This window comes from Drosophila sechellia, chromosome X, assembly GCF_004382195.2.
Source record: "Drosophila sechellia strain sech25 chromosome X, ASM438219v1, whole genome shotgun sequence".
NCBI classification, from domain to species: Eukaryota; Metazoa; Arthropoda; class Insecta; order Diptera; family Drosophilidae; genus Drosophila; species Drosophila sechellia.
In genome coordinates this window covers 1,662,806-1,680,380 of record NC_045954.1, presented here as the reverse complement: position 1 = coordinate 1,680,380, position 17,575 = coordinate 1,662,806, and the positions used below count along the sequence as shown (strand labels likewise).

The 17,575-nt window shown below is 49.4% G+C and overlaps 1 protein-coding gene across 2 annotated transcripts; it reads left to right on the top strand.

The window, feature by feature from the left end:
- The first annotated feature begins 8,115 nt into the window (after nucleotides 1–8,115).
- LOC6616024 (delta-sarcoglycan) lies at nucleotides 8,116–17,339 on the top strand. 2 transcript variants are annotated; one of them, XM_032725833.1, is made up of 6 exons: nucleotides 8,116–8,460; nucleotides 11,672–12,224; nucleotides 12,296–12,416; nucleotides 13,810–14,071; nucleotides 15,298–15,421; nucleotides 15,530–17,339. In XM_032725833.1, the coding sequence occupies exons 2-6, from the start codon at nucleotides 11,739–11,741 to the stop codon at nucleotides 15,716–15,718; spliced, it is 1,182 nt and encodes a 393-aa protein (XP_032581724.1). In that variant the 5' UTR covers nucleotides 8,116–8,460; nucleotides 11,672–11,738; the 3' UTR covers nucleotides 15,719–17,339. The 2 variants fall into 2 exon arrangements, with proteins under 2 accessions (XP_032581724.1, XP_032581725.1); XM_032725834.1 differs by having other exon boundaries at nucleotides 8,116–8,464.
- Nucleotides 17,340–17,575: the final 236 nt, after the last annotated feature.

Below are 17,575 nucleotides of genomic sequence, written 5' to 3'. Positions count from 1 at the left end.
ATAAATGGTCATAAATAAATGAGCACGTTGTGGCAGCAAAGGCTTGCACCCTCACTCGTCCTTGTCTCTGTGGGTCGTCCTGCCTCGCGCGCTCCGCATCCTTGCCGACGCAGCTCCTCCTTGCCGAAGGGCGGTGGGAGGAGGGAGTAACACCATGGGGCTCGAATCAATGGCAGGCAGTCTTTGGACAATACGCGCTGAAGACTTTCCCAGAATGGAAAATGTGAGGAGAAGATGGGAATAACTTTTCAGTCCAAGTTGCGACAGGTAATTGAGCGGAAACGCGGGCAGAATGAACTGAAGTGGCACATACGTGTGGCAAAAGCATTCGGATTGCCTGGATTTCTGGCTTAGAACATGCAGCTATAGGCCATTATTAGATACATATTCGTTTTATTGGCTTGCCCATACACAGCTAGTAAAATGGTGACCCAGAAGCCACAGGATGGCCGATTAAATGGCCATTTCGCTAGCGAAGTGCTGCGATTTAATGATGGGAGCTGCTTTGGCAACGGCCAATGGAACTTCAACTTTTCCTTTCTGTCTGCAACATTGAAATATTGTATCTGTTGTGCTCGGTTTCAATGTTGGCAAATTCCTTTCTATTCGCTGGCTATTTCCCTTTCTGCATGCAGAATGCCACTTGTTGTTTTCCCTGTTCCCTATTCCCTGTTTTCCCGCCTTTAGGTCCTATGTAGCAAAACATTTTCCTCTGGTCCCCCCAAGTTTCCCAGCTTCCCGGTTTCCCTATTTTCCCGACTTTTATTGCATTTGATTGCTGTATTTTTTCGAGATTTTCATCATTTCTTTGCTTCTTGTTCGTTATTGACTTTGATTTTACTTTCGGCGCTGGCTTTGGCTCCTGCACCGCGATTTAACGGCTTTTAGCCAACAGTCTAACTGCCGGATGTCAGATAGATGAGCAGTTGGAACTGGGAACTGGGAGCTGGGGGTCGACATTCGACAGCTGTCATGACACCCGCACCCGGATTGCCCCTTCCATTGGAGCGTGTACATATATACGTGCGACTGCGGCTGTCTGCGGAGCAAGTGCCTTAATTTGTGGATTTCGTACAAATGGTTCGGAAGAATTGCTTTAAGTAATTGTTTTCGCCTCCGCTCCCAGAGTGGAGGTATTGTGCCATTTTTGGCGCTGCTCCTGCCACGTTCGCCGGCGTTGTTGTTGTTGGTCTTTCTGCTGCTGTTTATGGCACCATTGCGTGCCCTGGACTAGTTCTCCCAACTCCACATCCATCTACACATCCGTGTGATTCCATTCGATTCGATTCGATCGAAGAACGCTGCCGACTTAAACCGATTTGAATAATGCCAAAAGTTGACTTTTGGGGCGTGTTTGCAGTCTGATATGGTAGTGGCTTTAAAGCACACTTGACGTCTTGTCGTCCACAGAGCCAGCGATAAAAACGCCCATGGCCATGGTCCCTTTCGATGGGCTCAATGGGGGCTATAGGCTTTAATAGCACCTGGTCGGGCCGGATTCGGAGGTGGCTCCCGATCCACCATCCACCATTCACCATCCGTCCGCACTTTGCAATTCTCATTTTACATATTGCCCTCGGAGTCGTATATTTTTTAACTTTGTGTGCTTGCCTAACTACCTCGCTGGCCCTGCCGCCTGAATGTGTTGCTCTTAGAATCCAGGGAGTCACTAGTCGGTAGTTGGTAGTGGGTAGTTGGTAGTTGGTAGCTGGTAGTAGATGTCGGACTGTCTATCCGTGTGCCATTTTCCTCTCTGTTTGCGCACACTGCCTTCGTGCCGCGCCTCTCTGGTTTGCACCTTTTGTACGTTTTTAATTTTCCTGTTTTATTTCCGGTTTTACGATTCCCATCTCGAATCTAGATTGCAATAGCGCCGTTCACCGTTCACCGTTCGCCGTCGTTTGTCCAACGGCATTGCGTCCTGCCACGATTCACTGCATCAGGGGCGCCAAGCTGACAGGCCACCCAGCTGCATGGCTCCACCCCCTAGAGTTCATCGCAACACTCGCACAAAAGAATGATCTCTGGGCCTTGTGGAGGGGATTCACGCAGGACTGGCGATCAAGCTGTGTTGGCCAGCAATCACAGCGGACCTGAAAAGGTCCTTGCCAAGGAGTCCAAGTGTTGCATGTCCATGTGCGAGTATCTTAAAGGAGGACTAATCTCGACACACCCACATGGGCGAGTGGGTGCTGCTCAGCTAGGGCCAATTTTGCAAACACCGAATGCTCAGCTTTAATGTTGGGTCACCAGGGGACACTCCTTTGTGCCATACATGATTTGGCAGGTATTCCATGGACGTTGCCAGATAAAGATTACGATACAGATAAAGCCGAACGTGAGTCGGCTAACTGGCCAGCCTTTGTGGGCCGGAGCAGTCCCCGCCCATTTGGTTGTACACACAATGCCGCCTGCTTGCCTTTGGGGAATATTTGCATAAAAAGGTCACTGGCACCGCCACTCAGTGTGTGTATGTGTGTGGCGTCCGTGCACGTGTGGGTGTCCCATTGAGGAAGCAAACACTATCTGCGTGTGGGTCGACATCGCCAGGACGCGCCAGGTGGCGCCGGTCGGTGCTTCCAGCCGCAGATTTGGCCAGAAAGTGGCTCTAAAAAGAAGAAGAATGCGACGGGCGAATCAGCCTGCGATTGTCAAGGCACTCGATGATATTCGAGTAAGGAGCTGGAAGGATGAGCAACATGGGCAGGATGGGCGGTATCGCCACACCACGCCAATCCGGCACTGAACAACAAAAGGCAATTTGCAAAACAGTAGCTGTTCAGGATGGCTGACGGATGATGGACAGCGAGCAGGAGTGCCTAGGAAACGAGACGCACGGCGGAGGATGTGGCCAAGGCAGTCGCACTGCGGAGCGTGAAACAAAGCATTACCCAGCACTTGGCTGGGGAGGAGCAGTCCTCGGACGGACCTGGCTCGGCGACTGCTCCAACCGGCGGCTGGCAGACAAAACAAATAAGTTCTGCTGCTCCGCAGCACGAAGTTTGCTCCTAGTCCGAATCCGAGTCAGAGCCTGAATCAGAGTCTCAGTCCGAGTCCTAGTCCTGGCTGCTGGCAGGCAGATTTCCAGATAAAAAGATTGACAGCGATGATAGTCGAAATAATTAATTGAATGAAACTGCTACAACAAATGCCTTTAATTAGTGTCGGGTTTCCTCTTGGGTCCTTTTCTGCTTTTCTGCTACGTGCCACCCCCTCCTCATGCCAGCTTCTTGAAAGCTTCAGAAAGGGATCTGCGGGGTTCTGGCTTAAAGTGTAAAGTGTTCCCGGTGCGCTAAGTGACTACCCAGCCAGCCATCGATGAGGTGCAGCAGCGTTGCACGAACCAATTTCCCGACACTGGGCCAGAGGTCGCGGCGGATTCTGTGATTCTGCGAATCCGGGAAACCAGCACCCCACTCCGTCGAATTGCTGGAGGTGGGAGGAGAGGCATTGGGCGTCGCCCGCCAGCCCCCAACGTTCTGTCGCGCATTTCCATGAAATTATTCAAGTAGAAGGATATATGATAATTTCCGTCGGAAGTGTAATCAAAAATCGCTTAGACAAGAGCTCCCCATCGCCCCTTGTCCGCACCATGCATGTGTCCATGTGGTGGGTGGCAGTCCTGTGGACTTGGTGACGAGTGATACTTGGATACAGGGATTCCGGGACACGAGATAGGGTCCAGCCGAGGAATCTGTATAGTTGTTCAATTGCTGCATACTTTTAAACTGATTTAAAAACCCTGTTGGCCAATCGAGGGGTAGTGCAATGTGGCATTAGGCCGACGGCTCAGTTGACCTTTCGTCAGTGCGACGCACTGCGTCAGTCGGCTGGCGGAGCATTCAGGAACACATCCTGGCAATCGCGGTTCTTTTCGATTGACTTGTACGCGACAATGCCATTTGGCCATATCGTCGAATACTCTTATTTGCATTGCGTTCCGTTTGAGCCCCATCTTTTTGCCGCTCTGGGCCGGAGTTTGTTTTTACGAATAATCCGCTTTTGCCGGGCCTCCTGATCCTAGTCAGCTTTTGTCCGCTTTCACACCAACTCTTTGTTTTCCGCTCGACCTTTTTTCCTTTTTTGCATTTTTTGCTGCATTTTCGCTTTCACTTCGTGCAAACGGCCGAAAAACCAAAAGATTTTAATGCCATAAATTCATATTCCCATCATTCAATTGACAAATGGCCATATGTGGCCAGTGACATGGTTTCTCCGCCATCACCCCCGCCCATAAGTGGAGGCAGTGCCTTCCTCTCGGGATTTTTGGTTTTTGCACTCGATGCCATTGTCATCGATGGTGTTATTGTTTTTGTTGCCGCTGCTGCTGCAGTTTTAACAGGATTTGCCATGCATTTTAACTGAATAATTGATAAAATTTTGACACAAAAGTTTATTTAAGTGCAGAGCGATGGCATAAACAGACCAAAACCAAAGCAACAAAGTGCTGTCGCGATGATCCGACTAGCGGATACCCGTTGACTTTTTTTTGTGGTGCGGGTGGGGGGGGGTGGATGCACTTGCTCAACCGGCGGGCTGAAATGCCATTGCATCTGCCGATCAGATCACAGATTAACTGCAACGGCCAAATGGGATTGGCCTATGAATTGTTATTAATTAATATGAGGATAATGCGAACTCGAAATGTTTCGTCCGAATCTCGGCTGTCAGTCATCCAGTCAACCAGTCATTCAGTCAACCAGGCAGTCATTCAGCGATGAGGAGAGCCAATTGCCAGGCTTGTTCCCTGTGTCCTTTTCGTCCTGGGCCCATCGTCGTCTGGCGCTGACGCTGTTGCCGTGATGTATGATGTTGCACTGGCTGCAAAAATGAAATATACAAAGTGGAATTGAAGTGGAATTATTCATGGGCTCTCGCTTTGGCTGCGCCACCATTCCCGCACCTTGATGCTATATTTCTACTTCGGATTGCCGCCACCGATTGTAAGCTGTTTGATTTTTGTGCCCCACGGCAAGTGGCAAGTGCCATGTGGCATGTGGCAAGCCGGCTGTGCGGCTGTGCGGCAGGAAGAGCAACAGGAAGCGGAAGGAGGGACCAACGCGCCACGTGATGATGGGATCATCCAGCATCGAGTCCAGCATCCTTTGTCAGAGCGACAACAATGACATTGCGAGTGCGAGCCGATGGACTCATCCGATGCAGCAGGACGAGGAGCAGACCCATCGACTAGATGTCCAATCCCCTGGAGGCACCTTCAAAAAGACGCCTGGGCGTCGTTGGAGCTGCATTTTTTGGGGGGCAAGCGAATTAGGGCTCCTGCCTGCGTGTCCAGCGGCCATGACAATAAAACTGATAACATTGCCCCATCAATTCTGGGCTTTAATCTGCGATGACACTCGCACGACACATCCACAACGAGGATGGGAGGGGATGGGTATGGGGACTGACAGTGGTCTGGAGCCCGCGCTTAGTGGCTGTTAAAGCCAAATAGTTTGGCCAATTAGTTTTCGCCGCCAATGGAGAGGGAACAATGAAATGAAACCATTCAATGAATTCAACTTGTCATATTTATGGCCACGATTTGAAAGGGCGATCAGTCTGCCATTTCGGTGCGGGAGTGGTCGTGGGTGTCCTGGAGCCCTTTATCGACAGGACGCATGCATCGGGATGCAAGTGTTTGCATAACTACACACACACCTACATACACACACACACAATGAAATGGCCGTGTGTCTGTCTGGGTGCATTGTCATGCGTGTGGCTGCGTACTTATGTCATATGCATGTTTGACTACTTAAAATTCAATTGGCTCTAAAATAAATGATTGCCAAATATGTGCGCTGCGTTGTGCTATGTTTGGTGCTATGTGGTGCAGTGTGGCTGGAGTGCTTGATGTTGGCACCCATTGTAACTAAGTGTCAATTGTCATGTGTCAAATTGTAGCATACAAATTAGGGTAATCAGAGTACAACAGCATGTTTGATTGCTTGCTTTATTTATGATTGTTTGCACAACTTGGAGCACAGCCGGGCAGAGGAGAGCCAAGCCGGCCGCAACCTCGTGTGTCCTGTGGACGCAGTCGCCAGTTGGTAGTCCGTAGTCCATAGTCTGCTCACCAGCTAAACACACACCACCCAACAGGCAACCCACCTGCTAACCCACCTGTGAGGCACGACTGTTTGCTCGGCATTTGTATAAATTGTCATTGACATGAAGGCTCGATGTGGCCAGCAGGCTCGCGATAGTTTGGCTAACTGGCCAATCAGTTGGCCAGATTGCTCATTACGTCTTTTGGAATTTAATACGTGGCCTGTGGGCTGTGGGCCCGCCTATATATGCAAATATATGTGTATGTGTAATGCGGTCCTAATTGCTTGAGGGTATGGTGCCTGCATTCAAATGACAACCTTTTTAGTTTTCAGTTCGCCCAAGGAGAGCCACGCAGAACCACTTTCATACTTATGAAAAGCTGAGGCTCATTATTTTCCCAGCACGAGCATGCTGCTGACAATTTCAAGAGGCAAATTCAGTTGAAAACAAGTTAAGATATTATAAATGCATAAAGGAAGAGGCGTCCCTGGCATCGGCGCCCAGCAAGTCCGTGTCCTGGTTCCGGAGCACAATTAACATGTGCGGCAACGTGGCTGAATATGTACGTATATACATATGTGCCTTCTGCCAGCTGGAATGGGTTTGGGGGTGCAACTTAAATTTTAACCAGGACCTCCTTTTGGGCGAAGGAACGACAAAGGACCTTTAGCACACACCCCACGTTCAAAGCTGAGCAGCTGCAAAAAGTGGCCGCAGCCTTTATCACACACACAAACACACAGAGCGTGGGGCGTGGCAGGCGGTTTTATTTCAGTTTGCTACACAGCTAGAAACACTAGTAGCTTAGAATTTACACTACCGAAAATTGATCTAATTTGAAATAGAAGAGAAGAGAAAAAGTTCAAAGAGATGGCATGGAATTTCGACATGTTTTTTATTGGTGAAATATCTTGATGTCCTTTGTCATTTCTAGATCATCCGGCAGGGGATCTTCCGGGAACAATTGCCGGCTAAATACCCAAACCCATGCTCCCCAGAGCCCCGAGCTGCCAGCCTTTTCCTGCTCCGTCTCAACGGGGCAGCAGCTGCTGGCAAGGACAATTAGAAGGTCCTGGACCCCACGACCCAATATATATGCTTTTGCTTGCTGAAACAAAGGAGGGCGCAAGTATGTGGCTGGCAGACGGCAGTTACCGTCGCCGCCCCTGCCAGCGTGCTCCCAATAAAGGCGCAAAAATTATGAACTTTGGCCAAAGATGAACACGCTTTTAATTTATAAATAGGCCAGGGTGCGGGGAGGGAGCCAGGGATGAAAGGGTTTGAAAGCGGATGAACGGGCTCGAGATTGCGGATGGGACTGGCCGACTTGTAGCGCAGGCAATCCACTCTCACACTCGCAACAAAGTGGGTAGGGAACCCAAAATCAGATGGATATACATATATATATTTTTTTTTTTCGCATTTTATATATTTACTTATATATCTTTCATTACTTGTAAGAATTATTCTTTAATATATATCCACGATATTCGCTGCTTCGCGCATTTCTAGATGCAAATGTATCTAGTTTCGAAAGCAGGAAGCCGACTGCACACATAGCACTGAATAATTAACAAATTGTGCCGGAACTCTAATCAAGTCCCCTCCCCAGCGGAGTGATCTGTCAAGTTAGAGCGGGAGGAGGAGGGCCAGTTCCTTGGGCAGACCACACACACCGCTCTCCGCCAGCAGGTCCACTGGCCACCAGCCACGGCAGCAACACGTGGCTGCTGCTGACCGACCACGTGTTGCTCGGCTGTAGCCGGGCTGAAAACGTAAACAAGGCGGTTGCTACGAAGCCTCCGGCTCGTTGGCCACTCGAGTGACTACGAGCGAGGACGACGACGCGTTGGGGCATGGGGCACTGGCGTCGGCCGTCCTCAGCCAACCGATGTTTGAGTGAAACCCGGTCGGCCGAAAGCTTTCCGAGCCCGAGTCCGAATCTCAATCCGAACCCGCACCCGAATCCTCAATCAGCTTCAGCTTCAGCTGCGAACCGTACCGAACCGAACCAAACGTGAAGTGGCTGGTATTCCGGCAGGCGATTGTGGCCTTCCGCCTTCAGTTGTTGTGCCGCCGTGAAGGAGGACGGTAGCCGTGCGCGCATACGGAGCACATTGGTGCCGCTGGCGTTGGATTCGAGAGACGAGAGAGAGAGTGTTCCAAGATTTCCCAGTTCAATAGTTTCGAAAAATCGTTTTCGAGTGCTTTTTTTGTCTGTGCTTTCTGGTTTTCGCTGCCTGCTGAGCAAACTGACTAGCGCGCCTCTCGTTCATGGCTGCCGTTTGGAATTGTGAAGGTCAGCGCGTCGTCGCGATCGGACTCCCATTTCAGTGTGTGTCGTAATCCGGCCAAGAGATCGCGTTTGAAAAAGATACGAAATCTGTTTGCTCAAGACTTGGTGTAAGAGTACGTATGTATATGGCACTGATCACAGTCCCTTAGAGTTTAGTTAGTAAGGAAACTATTTGATCCGTACTAGTTCCCTCAATCTACGCAAAACGCACGGGAACACGGTGATCAAGTGGGTTTGGCTTAAGCCAACTAGTCTTCTGCCCATTTTGTGCCCATTTAGTTGGCCAAAAAGACAGCAGGGTTCTTCCCTTGCCCACATGGGTGCGGAAAAGTTAAGGTTTATGGCCGCTACGCCACTTACGCACGATTGGAATAAAAATGTCCTGCAGGCGGCAACAAGGACATAACAATATACATGCGAGTACAAGAATGACACAAGTGTAGTCCTGCTGCTCCTGCTGCCAAAACGTACGAGCGCCATTAAGTGCGGCAACTACATACAAGCACCTTTCGCACAAGACACAACACGAAATGGTTACAAAATATGAAACTGCTGTACGGAGCCGGAGTCGTAGTGGTGGTCGTAGTCGCAGTCGCAGTCGGAATACGGAGTATTATGTCCAAAACCACGACGCCGACTGGGACTACGGCTCTGTGCGGATATTAGGGTGCTGGTCCCTTGTCAGAGACGTGCCGTGGCACAGGCTGCTCAACCCCACTAGTTGATAGTTGCTCGTTGCTGGCGTAACCCTTTCCTGCCCCAGCCACATATGCATAAGGGTTCCCAGTCATGTCTTCGTCCGTGTCTGGGTCCCTTCTCCTTTCCTTCCGTCCCTTGCCGTTGATAACTTAATAGCTGGACAAAGCAATATTTTCCATTTACGAGTTCATTTCTATAAACGGCCAAAACCAAGTGTGCTGGTCCGGCACCTGACTCCATTCTGGACAGCCAATCCGTACGACTGCGCTTCGCTCTAAATTGCCCTAAACTGCCAAGGACCTTTGAGCCGCTTCTCGTGCACAAGTGGCTCCTTCATCGTGACTGCCAGTTTGCAGTCCGTCAATATCGGCCATGATCTCCGTGGCATATGACCAGTTAGAGTCAGCTCTCATGGCCATTCAGTAATTTCCCATGAATATCACAATGTAAACGGAATCCGCATGGATGTGACATAAGTCGCAGCAAAAACGTGTGGCAGCAGCACAAGCACAAGAAGTTGCAGAAACAGTAACAAAATTAAGAGAGCACCAACTGCTGGGGCAACTTTACCAAGCCGTGCGGCACGTGATGCTTGTGCCCAGCGGAGTTCATATTGCACTGTGTCCCAAGTTCCAGGGCACCACTTCCCACTCCCCGATCCCGACTCGAATCCCGAATCCGAATCCGAATCCGATTTCATTTGCATGCCTGTCTGCAGATACTAAATCACCTTCAGCTTCCTTGGACAATTCTCGGAGCACGATCCGTGGCCTTCATCCGGCCTGGAATCTGTTCGAGTTTTCAGATTACTGTGGCAGGATGCAACTGCCAGCGCACCCAAAAGAGTACAGGGTAACAAAAGTGTACGAATTTGGAAAATTATAATGAGAGAAAGCCGTTGAAAGGCCCACCAACCTTTGAAACATATATTATTTTATTTTCTGGGTGCACACTAGCTACTTGGGGCTGCCTATATTGTGTCTGCACTACAAGCATTTCAAAATAAATAACACAATTGCCGACTGTGGAAGTTTGCCTGTTCATTGCTCGCCAGATGGGACTGTGCCACTTACCCCACCGATGGGGCTGAATCGAACCCTTCCTTTTTTGTTCATCCGTAGCTTGCAATTTAAGTGTAATACTTTTTGAATTCGGTCGGCAGGTGCCACATCCCAGATACCACCCACACACACCTTGCCACCGATCCGGACGGATCACAAATCCTTGACTTGACAGCCCTCCGTGCTCCACGCTCCATGCTACTCGACACTCAGAATGCACTAAAATGGGCCGTAAACAATCGAAGTAATTGCCGACGCGGGCTGTATAAACATAGTGATAAACATAAACAAAATCGGTCCATGGCCACCGAAGGGACGACGGAAGGAGGGCGGAGTACTTTTGGTCGGAGATGAGGTGACCAGAAGAGAATAGGTCGTAAAAGCATTTATGGCCGATCGGTCAGTAGACATGTGGAAATAGTATTTCGGTTTGTATCTCGGGCAGGCCTCGCTGAAGAGCTAAACTGAGTAGAGATAAAAATAAGTTGCCGAAACAGAGATTATCTATATATTTATTTATACATTTCATTTTTATTGAGCGCGCACAGAATGTATTTCATAACTCACGCGGATTGCTTCTTAAGATGCCGATGATGATAATTATAGACACCCACCGAAATATAGATCTGTTGATCAGAACTGAACTCAGCTGAACTGAGATAAACTGAGATGAACTGAGCTGTCTGTGGCAATGATGCGTGCCACACCTTTCGACCTTTAAAGCGCCAAAGGCAACGCGAAACAGAACAGACGCATTCAACTAATTACCTTTGACATCAGATTGGCCGGAAAATAATTTACTTGCTGTTCTAGAATTGCTTATTTATTTATTCACGAGCCTCACGAGCAAAAAGTCTATAATTTATTCATTTATGACTTTTTATTTTATTTATTATGATTTCTTTTGACAGAATGGTTTAATAAATACTCCGCCCACCCCGCCGTCATTTCCGCAGCTCATGCATGTAAATGTAGCCAGAATATATATTCGCACTCACTCACCAGCAGTCCGCAGTTTGCAGTTTGCAGTTTTCAGTTTTCAGTTTTCAGTTCCCAGTTCGCAACTTGCAACTCGCAGTTCGCAAATGTAGGTTGCCTGCAGTTGCTGCAGGCATGCATAATTGAAGAGATGCACGTGTGAAGTCGCCAACAGCTGGCGCCGCCAAAGTCATCAACTGGCGCATTTGTAGGTGCACTTCCAGTGGCATCTGCAGCTCCCACTGCATGGGCTAACTGCATCAGCCAGCTGCATACTTTAGTGCTTTGGTGCTTTGCCACCCCCGTGACTCCGTAGCTCCGCCAGCAGAGCAGATTTATGAACTCGATGTCTTCCAGGTCCAGACGCAGACTTCTTTGCTTTATCATGGACAGCTCCCCCATGGCATCCACCGGTGTCTTAGCGCCATGGATTTGCTAACGAGGGCTCGACTCCTTTGGAAATCACTCACAAAGGTGTCCAAATGCATGGAACAACGCATGTGGAGCCAGGGCCTCTTATGTCCAAAGTTCCTTTTTTTTACTGTACCATGCAACGCCGCTCATTGTTTGCGTGTACTCTTTGCAGGATACTACGCAACCGGAGAGTCATGCACTTCCCATGCATCCACTAGCTGCAGTGCAGCAGCGCCGGAATGTTGGCCGCTGGCAGCAGTGAGATCACTGACTTTGGGCCACACTCGCGCCAACTAACGGCTGGCACCACGCCCAAACGACCCCACAAGGCCAGCAGCCACCGTCCAATGACAACTGGTGGCACCAGTTCAACCAGCGGTAACGGAAACAGCGGTGGGGCTCTAAACGCCCTTCCCACGACGAAGGTCGGGAGCGGAGGAGGCGCCATGTCCGCCACAACGGTGACTGCGACGACGGGGAAGGCCACTGTCAGCCATGGCCATGGTCATGGCCACGCTCTGGGGCGCAGCGAGGCGAGGAGCGGTCGGAGCGCTGCAGCTGGACGCTCCAATGTGGACGGATTCGTTGGCGGAATCGAGACGTACTTGGGCCTCATCGGGTGGCGAAAAAAGTGCCTGTGTACCCTGCTGCTGCTGCTGATGCTGCTCATCATCACGAACCTGGTGCTCACCCTCTGGATACTCAAGGTGATGGAGTTCTCAACGGTAATTGCAACTCAGCCACTGGGCCCCCATCCCGAACCTAAAACACTCACCACTCCGCTTATCGCTTTCAGGAGGGCATGGGGCAGCTCAAAATCGTACCCGGTGGCATACAGTTGTCCGGACAAGCGATAATTATGGACATGCTGCGCGCCTCCACAATCCGTTCGCGGCACGGCCAACCCATCTCCATAGGTGAGTGCTAGTCGCGTTCCCGTGGAGCGCCTCCGGCATTATCGAGCGATTAGGTGGCACCTCATCGGCGTCGCAGTTGTGCGGACATCCCCTGTTTGGATTCCTATTAATATTCATTTCATAAATATGCAACCTTCATGCTTCTTTCGCACACTTCACACAATTCGCACCCCACTCAGTTGGTTAGATCCTGGTCACGCCGTGATGAGCCATCGCCTAGGATTCGGGGGTCAGGGCTCAGAGGCACCCATGGGATGGCCGCTGATGAACTTCCTCCGCAAATGTCAAAGTCATGCGGGCCGCCCGCCAGATGCTGCCTCCGATGACTGAGTGCATGCGGCCGAGTGGCCGAATGGCGGACAACTGGACGACTGGATGGCTGGGTGGCTGAATGACTGAATAGCATCATCCAGTGCATGTTTAATGAACTGCGCTGCCGGGCGCTATTATGCAGCCTCCGAGGAGCATCGGCAGGCCCATTTGTTTTCCCGTGCTTGAGGGCAAGTGCATGAATGTTTCATGGCACAGGTGGACAGGAGGTTAGGTGGATGGGTGTGGACATGGGCAGGCGCACGGTTGGGGATGGTCGAGGACAAATGTGTGCCGGTGCCAGTGAAGACATAAATCAACAGATATCAAGCGTGCTCAGCACGAAGGCACGACCAGGAGCCAGAAATCAGGAGCGCTAAGCGTCGGTAAATGAGATCGGGGCTGTTGCTCCGCTTGCCCCACTTGCCCCACTTGCCCAACTTGCTCCTCTTGCTCCGCCTTGAGCAGCAGCCAAGATGTACAATTACAGATAAGCCATATGAAGGCAAGAGCTGAGAAGACTGATGCCATTTCCCAGGGACCTTCGTCCATGTGTCGACAGCAAAATGTTACCAAAAAGCAGCAGAGCATTTCCGGCAGCGATAAGCGACAACCGCAGATACGTGCGCGGAAGTGGGCGGTGGGTGCTGGGTGCTGGGCGCTAGGTGGTCCAGATGGACGGATACGGATACGAATCCCGACTAGGACTGAGGGATGGTCGATGGGCGACGGGTGACGGGTCACGGCGGAACACAGCCACCTGGCGGGGCTGTCAGCGAGGGCTGATAGCTGATAGTTGATAGTCAAGAGCGATGGCCATGCTCGACCCAGCTGAGACAATGGAGGAGAGCGGAGCCTGAGTTTTGATTTTCGTTTCCGGCGACTTGTAACATGCTATCTTAACCAGATGAGCACGGGTGCCCACTTTCAACGTCTCTGCGGCTGGTTGGCGTTGTGTGTTCACTCATTTATATTGCAATTACTGCTTAAAATACCCGCATTTGTCACACAAACACTCACTGCAATCCTTATCCGGCGCATATGTATTTTCCGTGTATCTATATCTATTTCTTGCCCTCGACAGAGTCATCACGTAACTTTTCAATCAATACACGTGATCCGAATGGCATGATTGAGAATCATTTATTCCTGGGACACGATAAGTTCGAGTGCCTGTCGGCGGGATTTCGCATAAACGACACCAACGGACGCAGCCTGTTCTCCGTGAACCGCGATGAAGTCACCATCGGAGCACATGCCCTGCGGATCGACGGCGAAGGTGGCGCCGTTTTCCGGGAATCCGTGCAGACGCCCCATGTGCGGGCAGAGCCCGGCCGGGAGCTGAGGTAAGTACTGAATGTGGATGTGAGTGGATGTTGAGCCACGTCCTCTGGTTGAGCCCGGGAGACTCTGGTGATTGCCAGCAGGAGGCAGGAGGATGGTACAATGGGAGAAGGGAAGGGCTCGAACGATCTGCCAACGGAGGAGTGCCAAAGCCATGGCCAATTAAAGTAAATGAAATCGAAAGCCAATCTACTGCAGTCCGGTGTTGAAATTCAATGACTGTAATAAATTTTGCAGGAATTCGTTGCCAGCAACGGGCAGCATCCACGGCACGCCATGTTGTGGCATATTAGTCGTTCTTGGATGGAGTTCGGTGGGGAAATCTGAGAAATAAAAAATTAAAAGCAAACCAAACACTCGGCTACGCTCGTGCTCGCCCTCGTGGGTCTCTGTCAACGTCACCTTTGCGGTAACAAAAACAACGCCAGGCCCCCGCCCACGCCCACGCTCCCGCCCCCGCCACCGCCCATTCCCACCTGGTGTAGTGGTGTTCGGGGTGCACTGCAGCTGCACCTCCGCTGCATCCAGTGGCACCACACCACACCGATGCCACCTGTATAGGTGTCGGTATTCAGCTCACTGAGCTCACGCGGGCAGCGAAAATATTTATACACATTTGTCAGAATGTACACAAACGGTGGCAGTGAATTAAAAAGCGCTACAGGGGCCAGACCTTTTTTCCTGTACGGCTAACGCCAGAATCGGACTGCGATTTCGATTGGCACTGGGCGGCAATGGGTGGCACTGGATGGCACTGGATGGCACTGGGATTGGGATTGGGATGGCAGTCTCTTGCATTATGCCCATCCATCAGCCCATCTGTCCGTGTGGGCGAGTATGTGTACACATGGACCATTAACAGGATCGGCGGCTTGTAATAACATTTTCATTGACAAATTTGATGATAGCTGCCTGTTGGTTCATGAAAATTACAAATTGTCTGCCGCCAGATACACAGGCAAACATTTCAGTTGACGAGGCGACAGCGATGTCAGCGCAAAGTCATATCAGCCATTCAAATTGAAATTGCAATGTTTTCAAGGCACTGCACCAATTGAGAGACTTTCCGTTTCATTAGGCCGGGGCGTTCTGGTGAGGGGGCTCCCAGTCCCGAATCGCGAATCCCAAATACCGAATCCTTCATCCTGCATTCAGCATTCACGATTCAGCATTCTGCACTCACTAACCGAGGTGCCGGCACAACACTTCCCTCCTGATTTAATTACAGACTCGAATCGCCCACACGCCAATTGGAGATGACGGCGGCCAAGGACATCAATTTGCAATCGCGGGCAGGAGGCATAGAAGTCGTGGCCCTGGAAGACGTCAAGTTCCGAGCCCTCGATGGGAGCGTAAGTATGATTGAACGCTAGCAGCGTAGACTGAAAGCCAGATGGCGTGGTGGTGAGTGGGTAGTAGTAGCGTAATCACTTGTCCTCCGTGTGCTCTTCTCGATGCAGCTGCGCCTGGAGTCCTCCAAGATACTTATGCCCAACCTGAGGACGGCCCAGCCGCCCATTCTGGGCACAGCCCAAAGCAGGGATCACATGCATCGTGTCTTCCAGCTCTGCGCCTGCTCCAATGGCAAGCTTTTCCTCGCGGCACCACACTCCATATGTGCCGGCGATGATTCCACGGTCTGCAGATGATTGCACGACTCGGCGCGCTGGCAGTCCACATCCACATCGTCCACATCCGATAGATCCCGATCCCGATCCCGATTCCGATTTCGATCCGATACGGATACGAATACGGACACTGATTAAGGAGCTGGGTCTCCGGAGTTCTGACAGACCGGTATGCAAGTATGCGATTCATGGCGAAACGCGGAGCAGACCACAACCATAGCAACACCCATACGCACACGTTCATGTTGAGTTATTCATATGCTGACTGGAACTTAGGACGGTATACCGTATACCGTATATGATATACCATATACCCAATTAGTGCAAATCACTCACACACACACATATAGTATATGATTAGCCAGGCGTACGCGTACATCCTGCGTTCATAATCGTACATAATCGTTCATACCCCCACACACTGTCGAGGGAATTGTACCCAAACTCGAAGGACAAAATCAAGAGCTTCTTAGACACTTGGATGTTGTGTACTAGTATAACGAAGGGCATTTCGGAGACATAGGCATAGTACCCATAGACCTATATAATATCACCAAGTCAACTAACTACTAATGGATTAAACAAATAGACAGATATGATGTCATAGTCAAAAGTAGGATGCCGTCAGAGTTGAGTCGAATCTCACATCAGTATTGGCGTTACTTCTATACCCCTCAGAAATCAGATTGAACGAAACTCGGTTATAGTTCAGTTTTGGTAGAAATCGCCACACACAGCTCGCCTTATACAAAGAAAGTATTTCTACTAGGTTTCGATTATGAATATACTCGTGCGTTTCTTTTTACAACTCGGTTTTATAAATCAGTAATCATGGTTATTCTTTATAATTGTTAAATCTGACCCGATTCCACAAAGCAGTCCAGAGATATTGTACATAAGACTGTCCAACTCATAGAACTCCAATACTGCATCATCATAGCATCAATCTCAGTACTATACGAATACGAAAACAAATACAAATACTGAATACAAAATGTATTCAGTATAATATACATTGAAATAGGACGTACTCATAACCGTATTCATGTAGATAATATCGCGGACAACCAATGAAATTTAGAAAATGTTTATACGATATCTACATACTACGATCAGAAAATCCAAAATCCGAAGCACACCGCTGGTATCAAACACAATACGAAGACAATGAATATCATCCAATAAGTCGCAAGAGCTATTTATACCTATAATAGATACAGATATTAACAGAAATTCGAGTATGAGTATCAATATGAATACAGAAATAAATATGGGTAAATGAGTTTGAATATGGCTATGGATATAAATACGAATATAAATATAAATATGATTATAATTATAAATATAAATATGAATATAAATAGAGTTGAATATGAAATTGCCGTTGAATTTGTCAGGTGCGGAAGCACTGATATATAGATATATATATATATAAATAAATGAATGTGTATGTATATGTATCAGTATGTATGTACACCAAATGCAAATGCTTTTAAATGGACATTAAGTATAATTTGTTGTTGATTTTTTTTTAGCACGATTAGGAAACATAAAACGTAATATAGGGAAAATACAGAATCATATATCACATATATTGTAATACAGCAACATACTTACAACAAATACATGCGTAAAGAACAAACTAATCGCCCCAATCAATTGATAAGTGAGAAGATATAGTAAGTCGGGCGGGAACAACAACAACAACTCCTCCGCCTGCAATTGGTTGGACATACGGATTTTTAATTCGACGGCTAGGATTGTGCGCACTTTTTCAAGCAAAGCGCTCAAACGAGGACTCAAGCCGAGTGCTCGTTGGTTGACGCCTTCTAGCGCCACTTGGATGGAGCCGTGGAGCAGAGTGATTCAAGTGCTTTG